Source organism: Alexandromys fortis, unplaced genomic scaffold, assembly GCF_014885135.2.
Source record: "Alexandromys fortis isolate MF-2015 unplaced genomic scaffold, M_Fortis_MF-2015_v1.1 scaffold_359, whole genome shotgun sequence".
NCBI classification, from domain to species: domain Eukaryota; kingdom Metazoa; phylum Chordata; class Mammalia; order Rodentia; family Cricetidae; genus Alexandromys; species Alexandromys fortis.
In genome coordinates, this window is record NW_026068230.1 from 369,300 (window position 1) to 388,282 (window position 18,983).

Genomic DNA, 18,983 nt, shown 5'->3' on the forward strand with positions numbered 1-18,983 from the left:
CTCATTGGGACCTTGGGAGCTCAGTCCAGTGCTCCAGTGTGGGTCTCTGTCTCTATCTCCATCCATCACCAGATGAAGGTTCTATGGTGATATGAAAGATATTCGTCAGTATTGCTATAGGATAGGGTCAGTTCAGGTTCCCTATCCTCAGCTTCCCAAGGGACTAACTGGGGACATCGCCTTGGGCTCCTGGGAGCCTCTCTGGTTATTTTAAAATTCTGCATAATACTAAAAATGGCATGGGATGGCTGCCATGCATTGCTATATAGTAGATATAGCTTACAAAGCATGTGCTTCTTTTGTTATTGGTAAGGGGTGTAGCTCAGTGTAAAGTGCTTGCCTAGCACACACAAGGCTGTGAGTTCAGTTCCCAGCACTGCTGAAGAAAGAAAACAGGCAGGGGTTGTAGTGAAGACGAAGAGCAGGCTCCTAGAAGACGTCTGGGGAGTCAGCATATGCAGGTCTTCAGCTGCGCATTGTTCAAGGATTGCCTTGCGGATGACAATATAAAACTAGTATTCTTTAGAAAAACAATGTTGTGTAACTGTCCCCTTTGCCTGTATTCTTCAGCCTAAGTCTGTCATTGTTGGATTAATTAAAGAAATGATCGCCAAGTTTCAAGAGGAACTTCCTCTCTATTCGGTGCCCTCATCCACCGAAGCACAGCAGGCCGACTTGCTAGCCTATATTGCGAACATCACTGAAGGTTTGTACTGCCAGTCAGATCCCCTGTGGGCTAAGAAAGTAGAATTTCTCACTAATACTCTGTACTGTTGCTACTTAAATTCAATAAACAAATATATGAATATGTATATATGTATGTTTAATAAAAATTCCTCTATATAGTTCCAAATAAAATTTATTAAAATATAAAAATGTTACTCTTACATAGACAGATACAATAGTTCTTGCTTTATTCAGAGCCCCTTATAAATTAATTATCCAAACCTTGATCATTTCATGTTTCTGTAGCTTTGACTTATTAAGTATATGAGTCCAGAGGTATATAAGTCTAAGTTTCTTATTGGTGCTAAAACCAAATATTCATGCCTAGAAATTTTCAGTAGAATTTTTGTGAATATTGAGCTCAAAGACCATTGTTGAGTGTCTTCCTCAATCTTTTCCTGGCATATAACAATTATGCATGATAGTTTCAGTGTGACATTTCCATACATGCTCACAGTGTGTCTCTGGCCTATTCACCCTGTACCCTTCTCTTGTGCTTTCCCACACTTTTTTTAATGATTCATTTTTATTTTTTATATACATTGGTGTTTTGCTTGCACGTATGTCTGTGTGAGGGTGTTGGATTCCCCTGGAACTGGAGTTATAGACAGTTGTGAGCTGCCATGTGGGTGCTAGGAATTGAACCCAGGCCTTCTGGAAAAGCATCCTGTAATCTTTCCAGCCCCAAATAAAAAGTTTTTTAAATGTTTGCTGGGTGGTGGCGGCACACATCTTTAATCCCAGCACTTGGGAGGCAGAGGCAGATGGATCTCTGTGAGTTTGAGGCTAACTTAGTCTACAGAGCGAGTGCCAGGACAGGCTCCCGAGCTACATACAGAAACCCTGTCTCAAGAAACAAAACAAAACAAAAAAAAGTTTTAAATGTTTATAATACTGTCTTTAAAAAGAACTCTATGTAAAAGAACATTCAGTAGAAGACCACTGTTTTTCTTGGGGCAGGCAGTGCAATGTACTCATTGAGACCGGATCTCAGGTAATCCTGACTGGCCTCAAATTCTGTACAGCTGAAGATCACGTTGAACTCCTGACCTTTCTGCCTTCTCTCAACACTGGGATTCCAGGCATGTGCAGAAGTGCCCAGCCTCTTGCTCGTTAGACTAGGCGTCACTGTGTAGCCCAGGCACTGCCTCAGTCTCCTGGCTGCTGGGATTAGAGGACTGAGCTGCCATGCTTGGTTTCAGTCTCCTGTCCTTGCCTTCATTAGTTCAGCAAGCTGGTTGGGTTTTGTTGTTGTTTTATTAATCTATAGAATCTCTATCAGAGCTTTTTCTTTTTTTAAAAAGATGCTAGAAAGGGTTTTGTGACCATGAACGAGGTCATGCTTTGTGATTCAGGCTAGTCTTCAGCTTCCGGTCCTTCTCCCGCAACTTCTTGACTGTTGGGATTTTAAATGTATGCCATCTCACCAAGATAGGATGGATATGGAATATTTTCTCTGAATTTTTCAAATGCAAATGGAATAGACATTGTTGATGTATTTATTGCCTGAATATATTGTATATAGTCATTGTACTTGTTGTACACAGTTTTCTTATATTATTTATAGCCTTTTTATTTTAGACAAAAAGGGGAAATGTAGTGGCATTTCAATTGTAGTTTAATAAATAAAGACATTTACAAGATAAAGTTTTTAATATTGTTTTTTAGTTCTCAGGATGATCTTTTTTATTTCGTAGGTGTCTCAGACACAAATTCAAGGGGCCGGACAAATCATGAGAGTAAAATAGCAAATAAAATCACTGTGGTCGGAAGTGGAGATTTGGGTATTGCCTGCACAATGGCAATTTCAGCAAAGGTATGTAAACCTAGTTGCTGGAAGTATATCTGTACTTTCATTGGACTTTAATTTTCTTTTTCCATTGCTCACGTATATGAGTATTGCACATGTGTGTATGCATTTTTGGCGTGCGTGAGTACGCGTGGGTATGTGGGATCTGGAGGTGATGTTGGGATCACCCTCAATTGGTCTGCCACTTCATGCATCAAGGCAGGATCTTCCAGCCAGACACGGCTGGACAGTGGGATCAGAACCTATAGTCTAGATCATTACCAGGGTTTTGCTGTGCAACCTAACCTACTCTTAAATAGTCTCCTTTCTCAGCCTTCTGAGTGCTGAGATTACAAACATTGACAGCTGATATAGGATTCCCCTCTGTATGCAATGAATATGTTTTATTGCCATTGGTTAATAAAGAAGTTGCTCTCTGCCAGTGACTTAACAGAGTAAAGCCAGGCAAAAAATCCAAATAGAGCTGTCGAGAGAGAGTAGGCGGGGTCAGAGAGATGCTGCTGTGTAGCCTCAAAGGAGAAAGACACAAGCTGCCAGCCAGAACCTGACTGGTGGTAAAATACAAAATAATAGAAATGATTTAATTTTAATTTAAGATGTAAGATCTAGCCAATAAGAAACTAGAGCTAATAAGTCAAGCAGTAATTTATTTAATATAGTTTCTATGTGATTATTTTGGGTCTAGGCAGCTGGGAAATGAGCAAGAAGCCTCTGCCCACGAACAGCCACACCTGGCTTTCAGAGTGTGGCTTTAAAAATGGTAACACTGGCATCTCCTAAGAACTGGTTAGGAATTCATAGTCTTCTGCTAAATCTCCATTTCACCGCAGCCTGGTGATGCGTACCTCACAGGTGACTTAGTGGTCTGGTAGCCTGAGCCCTCTTCCAGAATCCTGAACTGAAGTGCTTCTTATCTCGTTTGAAGTGAATACTTGGGTTGGTTTCCATCTTGAAGATCTAAACACATCATGTCATTTTTCACATGTACTAGTACATTTATAGGATAACTTCTGTAAATGAGACTAGCAGATTAATTTATTAATTTTTGAATTTTTGATAGAAATTGTTAAATTGAGTTGATTATAAGGGACATGTGCCTTTAGTCCCAGCACTCCTGGGCAGAGGCAGAAAAGTCTCTGCGGTCAAGGCCAGCCTGGTCTACACAGAGAGTTCCAGGACAACTAGGACTACACAGAGAAACCCTCTCAATTAGGAGAGGGGAGGAAAAAGGAGAGAAATTGTCCACTATGTCAGTTGTACTAATTATTCTCACACGTTTGGATCTGTGTGTGGACTAAATGAAGATGGAAACATATACTTTCTGCATTTTCCTAGTGTGGTTCACAATAATAAGATAATAGCTATGGAGGCAGGCGGATCTCTGTGAGTTCGAGACCAGCCTGGTCTACAGAGCTAGTTCCAGGACAGGCTCCAAAGCCACAGAGAAACCTTGTCTCGAAAAACCAAAAAAAAAAGAGAGAGAGAGAGAGATAATAGCTATGCTTTATGAAGGACTACCATGGCTGGCCCTGTGCCATATACTTAATCTCACAAACACCTAAAATAAGGCTAAGGCCGGTGCGGTGCGTAGTTACCAGATAATAAATGGCGTGCTTCTTAGTAGGCCCCTGGGTATCTCGAGACCTAAGGCTCCCACTCCCCCACACTCTTGTCACTTCCTTGCTGTCACTTCCAGTCCACTCACCGTACTGCCCAGGGAGTCATCCTTGGGCACCGGGTGAAAATACTGCATGATAGCAGGGTTTAGATTTGTGGTGTGTGCTCTCTCTCTCTCTCTCTCTCTCTCTCTCTCTCTCTCTCTCTCTCTTATATTTATTTATCTCTATGTAGAAAGTGTTTGTTTGTTTATTTGTTTTGAAGAACCTGGCAAGAGTTTTTACTTTTAAGCAGGGAATGGTATGCTAGAATAGACAACCCCCACCCAAAATCATTTTAGACTGTTTAAGAATAGGTACTAAGCTAGGTGTGGTGGTGCACACCTTTAATCCAGCACCTTGGAGGCAGAAGCGGGAGGATCTCTGTGAGTTCAAGGCCAGCCTGGACTACAAGCAGCCAGAACTACTAAGGCTACACAGAGAAACCAAGTCTCAGAAAAACCTAAAAAAGAAAAGAACAATAACAACAGATACTATGGCATTAAAAATCAAAACTCAAGAGGAACAGTAGCATGCCTACCATATCCCCTTTGTCATTCATTCGAAAAGAAGATACAGTTTGCCTCCTGAGTAAGCCATGTTAGGTCCCGGTATTTAGTAGTCAAGCCTGAAGGGTAGTGTCACCTGCACAATGTGCACACCTTCTGTGTTGCTATTTTGTTTCTTTTCTTTCTCAAGTAGTGCAGGAGTCCTCATTTCTCAGTGAGCTCATATTGAGTAACTGGCTATATTGGTAGAACATTGTTCTTGTTCTAATTTTTCTACACAGGGCATTGCAGACAAGCTGCTCCTTTTAGACCTCTCCGATGGGACTAACCAAGGAACGATGGACCTTGATATCTTCAACCTGCCTAATGTAGAGATCAGCAAAGGTTTGATTATTCTATTTAAAGATGGTTATGGGGCTGGAGAGAGGGCTCAGAGGTTAAGAGCACTGACTCAGAATCCAGAGATTCTGAGTTCAATTCCCAGCAATCACATGGTGGCTCATAACCATCTGTAATGGTATCTGATACCTTCTTCTGCCATTCAGGTGTACATGCAGACAGAGCACTCACACATAAAAATAAGTAAATAAAACTTAAAAGAAAAGTAGAAATAAAAGAAAAGAAAATGTCTGGTTAAAAGAAAAGATGGTTATATTTCTTTTTCTACTGATTGAATCTTAGATTATTTATCTGTGGAACTGGGAATTAAGTCCTAGGTTTTTTTTTTTAATTGTGCTTTTATTTTGGCTGGGAGGTGGGCACACATGTCCTGTAGCATTATGTACCTTCGAGAGTTGTTTCTCTCCTTGCATTGGGTCCCAGGATCAAACTCAGGCTATCAAGTGTAATGGCAGGAGCCTTGATCCACTGAGAGTCTCTCCAGCCCAGGTCCTAGAATTTTACACTGAAAAGTGCCATGAAGATTGCCTGTTTCAAATCCCTTGTTTACCAAGTTGAGAAACTAAGGCTTGGAACTAAGTCAGTGGATTTATGCAAAGTCTTACACTTAGCAGGAGTCAAATGAGCAAATAGCATTCAGACTCATTCCAATTGGTCAAAAGAATTTATTCTTTTTCTCTGATTTATGTCTCTAAATAAACATTGCCATGGTTGCTTTCTTTCTCGGGATATATTGGTTCAGAAAACTGACTTTAGAGTTAGACAGATGCAATTAGCTCAGCCACGTTATAGTCTGATATTCGCAGGTTGTTGAAAGGTCAGTTTTCAGGGATGGAGAAATGACTCAGAGGTTAAGAGCACTGGCTGCTCTTCCCGAGATCCTGAGTTCAATTCCCAGCACCCACATGGTGGCTCACAGCAACCAATAACAGTATCTGATGACCCCTTCTGGCCTTCAGAAATACATGTGGTCAGAGTACTCACACGTAAGAAAAGTAAGTTCAGTTTCTCAGCTATAATTGGGAATGTACTGTCTGCCATGGTGCACAGGAGATAAGCCAAGACTAACAAAAGACGCTCAGTTCACTTTGATTGTGCTCAAACTACTCTTCCCATGAGCTCTCATGAGAACAGAAAGGTTGTTGTGCAATAAATCAGATTTGAAAATGCTATTTTAGGCAGTTGGGGGTATAGAACACTTACCTTTCTTATCTGAGGCCCTGGATTCAATCCCACACCCACAGAAAGAGGAAGAAAATGAAAAGAAGTTTCTGCCATCTACCCCTTTCTGTGTGTAGGAGCCTCGGTCTTGCTGTTTCCCCGCTGCCCCTCCTGCCTCTCCCATTTAGTGGTAACTATAGGCACCTGCCACCAAGGCCAGGTTCTGCCTTTTCAATACAGCGTCATTTTATAGTGTATGTGACATCGTGTTAGTACAGATATATTTATCTAGATAAATACCATATTTAGGGATTGCTGGTTTTAAAATATTTTACCAGCCGACGGTGGTGGTGCACGCCTTTAATCCCAGCATTTTAATCCCAGGAGGCAGAGGCAGGCGGATCTCTGTGAGTTCGAGACCAGCCTGGTCTACAAGAGCTAGTTCCAGGACAGGCTCCAAAACCACAGAGAAACCCTGTCTCGAAAAAAAAAATTTTTTTTTTTACCAGGAATGCATAGTTTTAAAAACAAGCCCACCAAGCCTGGGAGCTGGCTCAGTGGATAAGAGCACATACTGCTGTTGCGGAGGACCCAGGTTTGGTTCCTATTGCAGGTGAGACAGCTCACAACTGCCTATAACTCTAGTTCTAGGGGTTCCAACAGCCTCCATGAGCACCCATATGAGTGGCACCCACACACACAGATGCATGACACTAAAAATAAAATTTAAAAATCAAAATATATTAAAAAACAGATCTGTGAATGAATGTGTCCCCTAAAACATGTTTACCAGTTTATAGAGAAGACCATCTTATACATGCCGCCACAGTGCTGAGGGCTTGTTTTGTCTTTCCTTAGGTCTCCTCCGTTCCTCGACTCCTTTCCAAATGCTGTGTAGAGCAGTTACATAACTAAGATGCACTGAGGGTGGTGGTGTGTCTGGTGGTGGTGGTGGGGGGGGGGGCGTTGACTTGCCTGTCTGTTCTAAAAATAGTACGTCATGGTTCAATAGGCCTTCAATCCCTGGAGGAGACAGTTGGCTCCTGTTCCTCCTCTGAGAGAGCACTGTAGTTCTTTTAATGGCCGCGTGGGGCTCCTTGGGGAGCTGGATATTCTCTTGTTCCAGGCCCTGAGGTTCTCAAGGGACCTGTTAACTCTTCAGATCCTGTAAGAGAGACTGTTTAGTCCCCAACCCTAGAGGAAGAGACTGTTTAAGACCTAAGGAAATCCTTCTTTCCTGTGCGTCTCGTTAGCCATTGGTAACTGGTGAAGTGGTTTAAAGAGCAGAATCTTTGGGAGAAATGTTCAGTACATGGGACTTGCCACCAAGCAAGGACTCAGAATTACCCTTGAGGATGAGGCCATTTTTATCATTCAGATCCAAAGAGGAAAAGGAGGAAGATTCTGGCAAATTGGGTTGAAGCCAAGGTGTGGTGTAACTTGAACTGGTCACTGGTTTTTGATGCTCTGAACAAGCTTCCTACCCTCTCCCAGTACCATTTTCCCTTGGGGTTCGGGGTTAATAGCGTAGAGTCTGAAACCAGACTGCCTGGGCCTGAGTTCCAGCCCCTCTGCTGACTTACCCAAGCTCTTCACTTCTCTGCTCAGTCCTCCCGCTCTCCCCGGGCTGTAACAGTCACTTGGAAGGAATCCCAAGGCTCCCAGGCTCACTCAGTACAGAAGCCAGTGGTTGCTCTTTTTACCTACAGCATACTACTCATCTCCCTGTACGAGCTGTGAGTCACAAGAAAACTCAGTCTTTGTGTACTGGTGCTGGCTCTTTCCAACTTCCTGCCTCCACCATGAAGCCGTTCTGCTGCTTCTACCTCCCGAGAGCTGGATCGCAGCTCTGTACCACTGTGCTTGGCCCTGGGATCCAGGCTGTTGTTCTTCAGTGTTGTGATGACAGCTGTAGGGGCGTGTATGCCTGAAGGCTCTCTGTTCACAGGCTGGAGAAACATTTTACCGCGTACTAGCATTAGTGTAGACTATCTTGAACTCAGACTGTTTCTTTTTGTTCATCAGATTTGTCTGCCTCTGCTCATTCCAAGGTGGTGATCTTCACAGCCAACTCTTTGGGTGGTTCTGAATCCTACCTTCATGCCGTGCAAAGCAATGTGGACATGTTCAGAGCTCTTGTCCCGGCTCTGGGACATTACAGTCAACATGCTGTCTTGCTTGTTGCATCTCAACCAGGTAAAGGCTTTATTCCAAATTCAAACGATGTTCCCAGTCATCAGTATAGTTGCCATTGCTGGTTTTAAAAGCCAAAGCACTGTTATATAAAGGAATCTTTAGTAAGACTGCTCTTACAAGGGACAGTACAACTGTATGTCGTCACCAGTTACTCCTTGTAACTGTATCACCAGGATTACAGATCACAGCTTTTCATGAAGTGTTGCCGGGAGACCAGCTCTCAGCAGGTCAGAGAAACTGGAGCGGAGGTACGGCATTGGCGAAAGTGCATGCACACATAGGACACTTCTCTGAGGGTCAAACCTTAGTTCCTGGTTTTGTTGTTTTCTTTCTGCTGCTTGTTCTGTTCTGTATTTTCTTCTTATCCGTTTTATACCACCTAAAACAAAGATTCCTATGCAAGGAAAGATTACCTCATAACTACAAGTTACATATTTTCCAAAAACAAATTAAAATCTTTACACAAGAAGGAATCACATTAAGATCACGTTACGTGTTTTTCTTAGAAGCCCACACACAGTTAAACATTTTCTTTGTACTAATTTCCCATCATAACATCTTCACCCCAGAGCCATGGTTAAACTTCATCCGGTTCCTCTTGTCCTGGCAGGTGGCTGTGTGCAGTTTCCAGGGAGCAGAGTCTTTGTTTGTTTTCCTCAGTGTGGTTTTGACTGTCCTGGCACTCGCTCTGTAGACCAGGCTAGACTCAAACTCACAGAGATCCGCCTGCCTCTGCCTCCCGAGTGCTGGGATTAAAGGCGTGTGCCACCACTGACCGCAAATTCTTATCCTATAAAAAAAACTTGACTCAAGTGATCTAGCTAACCATCATTTTTCTTTGTTGTTTACACACACTTGGGTCATTTAATTTCCTTTCACAATTTTGTTTTTCCCAAGGTGCATACCAAAACCTGTGATTAATTCTGTAAGCTACTTGACCAGGGAACTCAGGCCTAGCCTTGGGTGTGGGGACATAATTGCTAATTGCTGTCTTTAGTCATCAGCTTGTTTTCCACAGGCAGAATTCATGGGTCTATAATGCATGAAACTTCCTTGTTCTTTGTTTTCATTTTCTGAAAATCTCAGATCTAACCAAGGAAGGTAACTTCTAGCCTGGTTTTGCCTTTTTTGTATCTTTTATTGGAGCACTTAGGCAGAATAGCCTAAACCATTTCTTTCTTTTTTTTAAATTTTATTTATTTATTTTGTATACAACATTCTGCCTCCATGTATGCCTGCAGGCCAGAAGAGGGCACCAGATCTCATTACAGATGGCTGTGAGCCACCATGTGGTTGCTGGGAATTGAACTCAGGACCTCTGGAAGAGCAGCCAGTGCTCTTAACCACTGAACCATCTCTCCAGCCCCTAAACCATTTCTTTAGTTAGCTTTACCAACTATCCCATAAAAGACACTAACTATATCTTTTAGGCTGACTCAAAAAGTTTAATTAAATCATAGATTCAGCAAACATCATTGCTCTTATAAAAGTCATCTTCATCATGATCTGTAATTAAATTGCCCAGTGAGGAGTAGGGTTGTCCCATGAAACAATCACAGTGGGACCCTTTTACACAGTAAATCACCATGGCAAACACAGCAGAGCAGCAGCAAGGGGCATTCTAGGGACAATTCTGCTTCCCCGGGTTTTGCTTCTCCAGGGTTTATTCGTTGTAGCTTTGCTGTTCAGTGACTTGAACTCAAAACGCTTCATTGCTGGCTGCAGCTCCTCTGATGTGACCACTGACAAAATGTGGTATTATTTTCCAATTGTTAGCCATACCTCCTTCGGTGAGAAAATGGTGAAAATCCCCAAGAGAAACATGTAGTGGTGTTTACGTGTAAGAACTTGAGTCTCTGTTAGGAAGCACATTGCACATCCAAAGAAACTTCTTTTCTTGATTTTCTCTGTGAATGTGTGCACACGCACCCACTGTGTGAATGTCAGAGGGCAGGTCTGCTTCCGCAGTGTGGGTTCTGGCCCTTGAACTCAGGTTGTCAGGCTAAATGGCAGCCACCTCACCCACCCTCACTTCATCTTCAGTGTTCTATATTTTGTGGATTGTTTAAGGAAATAAATATTTCCAAAGAGTTAGTGGTTTGGGCTCAGCCGGCGAGCATGTGTTTGAAATATTCCAGAGTTCTGTGTACATTTGTGATTGGTCTCTATATCCTGTGAGACACTTTTGTCATATAAGAAAAAGGGAGTTGTCATGTTTGTTTTTCAAGATACTGTACTCATAATAATATATGAACTGGTATTTTAATTTAAGCCTAAAACATAGAAGAAATTTATGAGTGAAATGAGATTATTGGGCTGGGGATATGTCTTGGAGATAGAGTGCTTGCCACGAGTGCATGAGGCCCTGGGTTCAAAACCCTTTCACATACGTGCATGCATGTGCACACGCCTGCGCGCTCTCTCTCTCTCTTACTTATTTTCTACCCCTAACAACTTTTGTTTCATGAGAAAATTATATAAAAATGCTTCAACATGGCTAGTGTTTTCAATATATTTTATAAACATACTCCCAGCCATGTTGGTACACTTCTGTAATCCCAGTACTCAGGAGAAGAGGGAGGAAGGCCAGCTACACTGTGTAACAAGACCTGCCTTGGGGAGTATAACGCTTCAATGCATTTAAGACTTCCAGAGTCTGCAGAGGCTCTGACTCCCTTCTCCAGTGAAACTGGGCTTTCCTTGGGAGCAGTAAGAAGCATACATTAAAAAAAAATCTTTTTCTTTCTGCATGTATTATTTAGTGGAAATCATGAGCTATGTGACGTGGAAGCTGAGCACATTTCCTGCAAATCAAGTGATTGGGATTGGATGCAATCTGGACTCACAGAGATTACAATACATTATTACCAATGTTTTGAAGGCACAGACTCCAGGCAAAGAAGTATGGGTTATTGGTGAACAGGGAGAAAACAAAGGTAAGTATGGCATTATTAATTTTCCTGCTGATTCTCTGACGTCATGGCATTCATATCTGTTCAGGACCTTAGAATTGTGGAGCTTAGAGAGTACCTTCTGTTAACGAGCCTTCATGAGGATCATTTGTTGTGCATGTCTGTGTGTTAACACATATATGTGCACATTTGTGTGTGTGTGTGTGTGTGTTGCTGGGAATTGAACCTAGGGGCTCAAGTGTGTTAGGCAGGTACAGTACCACTGAGCTGCAACTCGGCCCCTGTTCTACTCATATATTTGTTTTCCTTGAGCTTAAGGAAAGACCCCCTCTGTCAAGTTTTATATTTTTAATTGAATTTTGGAGTCTAGAATTAATTTAAAACTTTTAATATTCCATTTAAGCATTTCAATACCTGAAGCATTTAAAAGTCCCCATTACTCTCTCCACATCCAACTTTTTGCTTTTAAGCTCAGTCTTCATTCCTAAATGCATGCTTCCTGTTTGTCTCTTTCTTCCTTTCCTTTTTCTTTCTTTCTTTCTTTTTTTTTTTTTTTTTTTGAACAAACTTTCAGCCCATGGCCTTTTTAATGAGCTATTCGTTCTCTCCCTATCACAAAAGCATAACTTCAGCTCTCTGTATGGAAACAAAAGCAAAACCCTCTTCTTCTCTCAAAAGAAGGCTTTCTGTATCCGAGATGCCTTCCTTTATGCCTTGTTGCATGCTGGGAAGCCAGGCTGCTCTGGAGACAGCACTGTGGCTGCCCTGATGCATCTCTTCCACCCGTGTACAAAAATTTGAGTGTCGACGCTTACTCGCTGTTTCCCTAGCTGCTGTGTAAAGGGAGGTGTGGAACACAGTCTATTTTAGAGAGAAGGAAATACCAGCTATACAGAATACTCTTTGACTGAGTATTGGTGCCTAGTCATTTACACATGTGTTTGACATGGGTTGGGATTATTAGGAAAAGAATAATACTGTTCCTATAGTAATTCGAATGATGGTAAAGGCAGTTAGGTGTTGGAGGAACGGATAGGATTTGAGTAGTTAGTATAGACTGGTGAAAACATTCCAGGAATGGGAAGTCAGAACCAGGCAGAGGCACTAGCTCAGAACTGCCTGCGGATGGCCTTAAGATATGGATGTTCATGCATTCTTTTCAAGTATAGGATATATCATAATGTATTTAGCGAGTCCCCCTAAGAAGAAGAAATTTTTCATGTATAATAAATATTGAGTTGAATAAGAGCATTTTAAAATGTATTAGGCAGTCAGTACTGTAGTTACTGCCTGACCTATTATTCCTCTATCATAGTCTTTGTACATTCATATGTGTAGTAACTTACAGAACTCACAAAGAGAAAGTATATCTTCATCTAGTATCTAGGTGAAGGAAGAAAAATAATCTAATGGAATTTGAGTTCTTTAAACAAGAATAACTTAAAACTCCTTTAAAAGTAGGTTTTTTAAAAAAATTAAATGGCCTTTTATCTCAAATGTAGAGATTTATAGCATGCCTCTTTTTAATATTTATTTTATGTACTTTGCCATTTTGCCCGTATATATGTGTGAATATATTGGATCCTGGAGTTACAGACAGGTGTGAGCTGCCATGTGGGTGCTGGGAATTGAACCCAGGTCCTCTGGAAGAGCAGTCAGTGCTCTTAACCACTGAGCCATCTCTCCAGTCCCAATAGTAGGGGTTTATTTCAGAAAGTTGTGATGATCACCTCCGTTGCCTAAGATACTATGGTGTTCACTGCTGATCCATCTCCTGGTAGCCTGGAGCTTCATGTAAGAGTGACCACAAGCCAGGATTGGTTTGTTGTCAAGAGGCAGTGAAACGGAATAGATGTGTTATTTCTGACTTGTGTTCTTAACTGAGAACCAGAAATAGAAGAATATAGGAGAATGCAAACTTGGATTCTTTAAATTCGGTGTTGTAATATTTGACATATATCTGTATAAATATATATAGAGATCCATGTGCAGACTTTGAAACCTAATAGAGCAAGCGCTCATGAATGTACCCTCAGTCAGGATTGTCGTGAGCACCACGGAAGTAACTCGCATGCCCCAGGCCATCATCCTGCTTACTGTCGAGGAAGAATCAGATGGCTTCTTTGTTTTGTCTTTTACAGTGCTAGGATCCATTCCAGGGATCCTTGTAATTACTTAGACAAACTCTAACCACAGAGCTACACCCCTGGCTCTCACCTGTGTACAGTCTTCAACTCCTGCTCACAGGAGCATATAAACATGGCTAGGTTTCCTTACATGGCCCTAAAGGCAGAAATGGATCAGAGGCTCCCTCTGCTGACTGCATGTAAGAAACCAACTGGTAATAATTTTTGCATAAGTGACAACAGTAATGTGATTTAAATTGATTTTTAATTATTATCATTTTTATGGAGTACTTTTCATACAGGTATCTCACTTAAATTTTACAAATATCCTGGGAAGGAAGAAGTAGTTTTCTCTTAATGTATTTATTTTTATTTTATGTGCATGGTGTTTTGCCTGCATGCATGTCTGTGTGAGGGTGTCGGATCCCTTAGAACTGGAGTTATAGACAGTAATGAGCTGTCATGTGGGTGCTGGGAATTAAACCCAGGTCCTCTGGACGAGTAGCCAATATTCTTTTTTTTTTTTCAAGACAGGGCTTCTTTGTCCTGGAACTCACTTTGTAGACCAGGCTGGTCTCGAACTCACAGAGATCCACCTGCCTCTGCCTCCCAAGTGCTGGGATTAAAGGCGTGCGCCACCACTGCCTGACGGAGCGCCTGTTTGCTAAATGTATAGAAGAGGAAATACACAGCCCAGTAAGCATGAGCAAGCTGCTGAGGGTGATTTATTCAACGAGAGCTGCTCTAAATTGATGCTAAAGATTTGTTCTTTCTTGCTGTCACTTAATGTCTCTTAAATATTTTATGCCATGCCTGGCCCAGAGTAAATACTCAGTGAACTGTTATTCCAAGATCGTAATGAATGAGAATCAGGAAAAACAGACACAGAAGAGCACTTGGAAGTGGAGCAATGTTACGTCTTGGAACAGTTATAAGAGCAGAATTGTCTAAGTAAAATTCTTCTCTTCTAGTTCTTCAGTGATAGCCACAGCCAGGGAGGAGTCCGAGGGTAAACAAGACCTTTCAGCTCTATTCCCTGCTCCCTTTCTCAGCTTCAGCTGCCCTTCTGCAGGTGTTTGGTGCTAGCCAGATGGCCACGTACAGTGGTTCACACACTCTGATTGTACCTGCTGCTTCCTTTCCCCGACACCCATTCACTTAGCTAGTTCCTGCTTACCTCCACGACTGCGTAAGTGCCAGTTCTCCCAGAGTGAGGTTAGGTGAGTTTGTGCCTGAATTACAAACAGTAGCATAGTGTGCCCTTCGTGTCTGTTCCTCATGCGATGGCCATCTCCTTCAGCTTGGAATGCTTTCCTATTTTGGATTGAATGAATGGGCCTGACACCCCCTTGTTTTGACCAAAAATCAGTCATTTGTTCTGCACCAAGTAAGATGGTTAGCAGAACATTTGCTCAAGAGCTGCTGTCTTTAAACTGAGGTATTGAAATCATACGTAAACGCAGATCACTGCAGTGGCACTTCAGCAGTCCTGGGGCTGGGCCTCAGAACGGAGTGTGTCATCTCTTTTGGCACAGTTTGGTTTTGTGGGTAGTAGTAAAGAGCGGTCCTCTAGACAGTTGTCTCGTATACCCGGCATAGCCTTAAATTCGCTGTGTGGCTGAGGATGACCTTTGAACTTCTGGCCCTCCTTCCCTCACCTCCTTAGTGCCAGGATTGCAGTGTGTGTCACCAGTCAGTTATGATTACCCAGTACTGAGGGTCGGACCCAGGCCTTCATACATGTTGAGTGAGCCCTCTACTGACCAACCACAGCCTGTGTCCCCTACGGGCATTTTTCTTTTCCTTTTTTTTTTTTTTTGGTTTTTCGAGACAGCGTTTCTCTGTGGCTTTGGAGCCTGTCCTGGAACTAGCTCTGTAGACCAGGCTGGTCTCAAACTCCCAGAGATCCGCCTGCCTCTGCCTCCCGAGTGCTGGGATTAAAGGCATGCGCCACCATCGCCCGGCGGCATTTTTCATTAAAATTTTTGGAGCCTGTTTTTGAAGATTGGGGACTGGAAGATAAAGATGATTAAATGCATTATTTTAAATGTCTTAACCAAAGATGGATCTATACCAGGATGTAAAGGGTTGGGCAGTAAAACAGCAAGTGAAGGAATTAAGTGAATCCTAGCTTACTTTATTGTGTGATAAGCAGACCTGAACACTAAACATTTTCTCTCCTAACTTATGGGTCAGGGCTTGTAGAGAGGAAAGATTGAAAGATGTGAGATGCACAAGACAAGAGAGCTGGCTCGGTGGTCAAGAGCACTTGTTGCTCCTGCAGCGGGCTTGGGTTTGCCTCTGAGCACCACATGGTACACAACTGCCTGGAACTCCAGTTTCTGGGCCTCTGCTGCCCTCTTCTGGCCTCTTCCAGCATAGCTTCCATGCACACACATAGATGCAGGCATGAAGTAAGGAAATCATAAAATAAAGGATCGGAGAAATGGCTTATGGGTTAAGAGCACTGGCTGCTTTTCTAGAGGTCCTGTATTCAATTCCCAGCAACCACATGGTGCCTCACATCCATCTATAATAATGGAATCTGCATTATTATAGATGCATGCATGCAAATAAAACAGTCACGTACATAAATAAACAAAATTTTTAAAAATTTGAGTACAAAAAAGGATATGAGATTCCTTTTTATTCATCTGCCCCATCTTAACTATGAAAATTGGCAGCAATACTTATAACTTTCTGATTATTTGTTTTCTTTGTGAATCTTTTCTCATACCTATCTTGCTGTTTTTATTTATTCTTTTAAGGTCTGTAAGACTGTATTTCAATTACCAAGTGTTATCCATATCCCAGTTTTTAAATATTGTTAACATATTAAAACTTAAGTAAGTAATTCTTATATACACCTTCAAAGTAGATCATTTAAAAATTCTTGGGCCCAGCATGGTGGTAACCTTTAATCTCAGCACTCAAAAACCAGAGGCAGGAGGATCTCTGGGAGTTCAAGGCCAGTCTGGTCTACAAAAGGAGTTCCAGGCAAGCCAGTGCTACACAGTGAGCTCTTGTCTCCAAATGAAAACAAAAGAACAACAAAAACACAGTAAAATAAAAAAGTTTCTTAGCCTCCCATACGTATGTATTTTTTTTTTGTGTGTGTCACAGTTCTTGGGTTTGTGTTTTTTTTTTTTAAAGATTTATTTATTATGTATACAACATTCTGCCTCGATGTATGCCCGCACGCCAGAAGAGGGCGCCAGATCTCAGTACAGATGGTTGTGAGCCACCATGTGGTTGCTGGGAATTGAACTCAGGACCTCTGGAAGAGCAGCCAGTGCTCTCAACCTCTGAGCCATCTCTCCAGCCCTGGGTTTGTGTTCTTTTTTACTTGCAAAACGGGACTTAGGTTTTGCTGCTGTTGTTTTGGAGGTGGAGACAACAGTGGGTAGAGTACAGTGGTGGAGCGTCTGCCCAGAGCGAGCAAGGACCTAGGTTCAGTCCCAGCCCTATAAGAACAGCTTGACGCTTCCCATGGTTGTCACCTCAACTACTACAAGTCTGTTTTGTTGTTGTCGTTCTTGTTACCAAATATAACGTTGAATGGTGTGTGGGGTTGATTGTCCTCAGCACCATAATAGAGAATATACTGGGGGGCTGGAAAGGTGGCTCAGAGGTTAGGAGCACTGGCTGCTCTTCCAGAGGTCCCGGGTTCAATTCCCAGCACCCACATGGCAGTTCAAAACTGTCTGTGACTCCAGTTCCAGGGGATCTGATGCCTTTACACCATGCACACACACACACACACAAAGCTCAATAATTTTTTTTTAAAAAAAATTATACTAGAGAGGACACAAAAGAGGAGCAAGTGGTCCCTGCGCCAGGGCAGCTTATACTCAGTCAGCTTGAAGAAGGGTGGTGTTTGCATATTGCCAAGTCCCTTGTGGCTGACACAACACTAAATAGTCTGTTTTTGTTGATGTTTGCTTGTTTTTAATGCAGACTAGAGTGTGTGAATCTTAGATATAAGATACTCTCCTATAACCAAATGTATTTTCGCTTGCCTACTCTGAACAAATTTATATTAAAAAGTGTCCTTATGGAGATGAATACTGGAATGGTTCAAATGTTGCAGTTTTAGGCCAGTATTAAAAAGCAGCACAGATAGCCAGTTTGTGGGCACTTCGGATGCAGTGCCTTGCAGTGCATGCTTGGCATAGGCAGCAAGAAGGTTTCAGGTCCCATCATGCTCTAAAAGCTGCAGCTTGTTTGTGCTGAATCAGATTGATTGTCTTGTGAACACAACGGTTAGAGGATGCAGGTAGCCTGGAAGTCATTGCTTCTCCTACGATTGTAGAAATTCCATCCCAAAAGAGGTCACGTTTTTCCTCGGATTAGTCACCTTGCTTCCCAGCAGAACAAATGTCAAGTGCTTACAGCATTTGAAAGCCTATTATCTGTAGCCACCCAAGGAAGCAGCTCTTGCTGCCTGAACAGGAGGGTGGCCCCCGTGGATCTTTGCTGATGAGTGAGAACAGTGTAGACTTTAGGGATTACATTTTTAGGAGATTTAGGGTCAAAATCTTTCTTGTTCCAGCACAGAAAGTTCGGTGCTGTCAAGGGAAAAGTAACTGTTGTTAGGAGGATGAGACACTACAGAAAGATGGGTCCTTTGGTTGTCACACCATTTTTGTTTTGTAATTCGTGTTTCACTGTGTAGCCCTGGCTATCCTGAAACTCGTGTAGATCAGGCTGGCTTTGAACTCAAGATCTGTCCTCCGGCTTCTGCCTCCTGATGGCTGCATTTAAAAGCGTCAGCCATCACTCTTGGTCATTTGTCACATCATTGGCAAATATAACTAATTCTTTCTTTATTTTAGTGTGCTCATGGAGTGGCCGCGACGGGGTGATGAGTCCTAGCTCTCTGGCACAGCTGTCCAGCAGGTAACGGTGAAAATTTTCGTGTTTCATAGCTGACACGGCAGCTCTTTCCACAGCAGGTTCTTACCAGACTTCTGTAAACAGGACTAGCTAACAGGAAGTCTGGAGCAAGGATCAGTGCTGTGTGGTCCTGGACTTCTAGGAGTGTTTTGCAAGCTCGTTCAGACATTTAAAGGAAAGAGAATGTCCTTATTTCAAGCAGTTGTTAGCCTCCTTTATGTCTAATCCAATACTAAGTTAATGGGAAAGAGGACTCGTCTGTACGAGCACCCAGAAATGGATACAGACTAAGTACACATGAACACATTTGGGAATCAGTGTAAGATCAAAGTTTCCCAGTCTTGTCAGAGGGGGTGCAGTGCACACACTTTATCTGGAGGCCCCCTGAGGCTTGTCCTGGCCGTTGGGTTTACATACAGATTATTTTCAGACCCTTTGTTATTTCACCATCACAAAGAATACTCCCCTCGGGTCTGGTGAGGTCGTAAAGTGTAGATTTGTAGATCTTCTGCTTGTGAGCTTTAGCACACGTGACAGCTGGAAAGGTAATGTGAGACGGTGCACTATTGCATTATAACTTCTATTTTGTTGCT

General features: G+C 42.4%; 1 protein-coding gene across 4 annotated transcripts in view; it reads left to right on the forward strand.

The window, feature by feature from the left end:
• The window catches only part of Uevld (UEV and lactate/malate dehyrogenase domains), a 36,840-nt gene that overhangs the window by 9,898 nt on the left and 7,959 nt on the right, over positions 1-18,983 (forward strand). For 2 of the 4 annotated variants that reach the window (XM_050130813.1, XM_050130814.1), the window contains exons 5-10: positions 571-706; positions 2,424-2,542; positions 4,982-5,084; positions 8,286-8,456; positions 11,219-11,392; positions 18,330-18,393. In XM_050130813.1, the coding sequence (XP_049986770.1) occupies positions 571-706; positions 2,424-2,542; positions 4,982-5,084; positions 8,286-8,456; positions 11,219-11,392; positions 18,330-18,393 (767 nt within the window). Of the gene's footprint in view, positions 1-570; positions 707-2,423; positions 2,543-4,981; positions 5,085-6,769; positions 6,874-8,285; positions 8,457-11,218; positions 11,393-18,329; positions 18,394-18,983 lie in introns of those variants that run through there. The other 2 variants (XR_007589864.1, XM_050130815.1) reach the window with 2 other exon arrangements.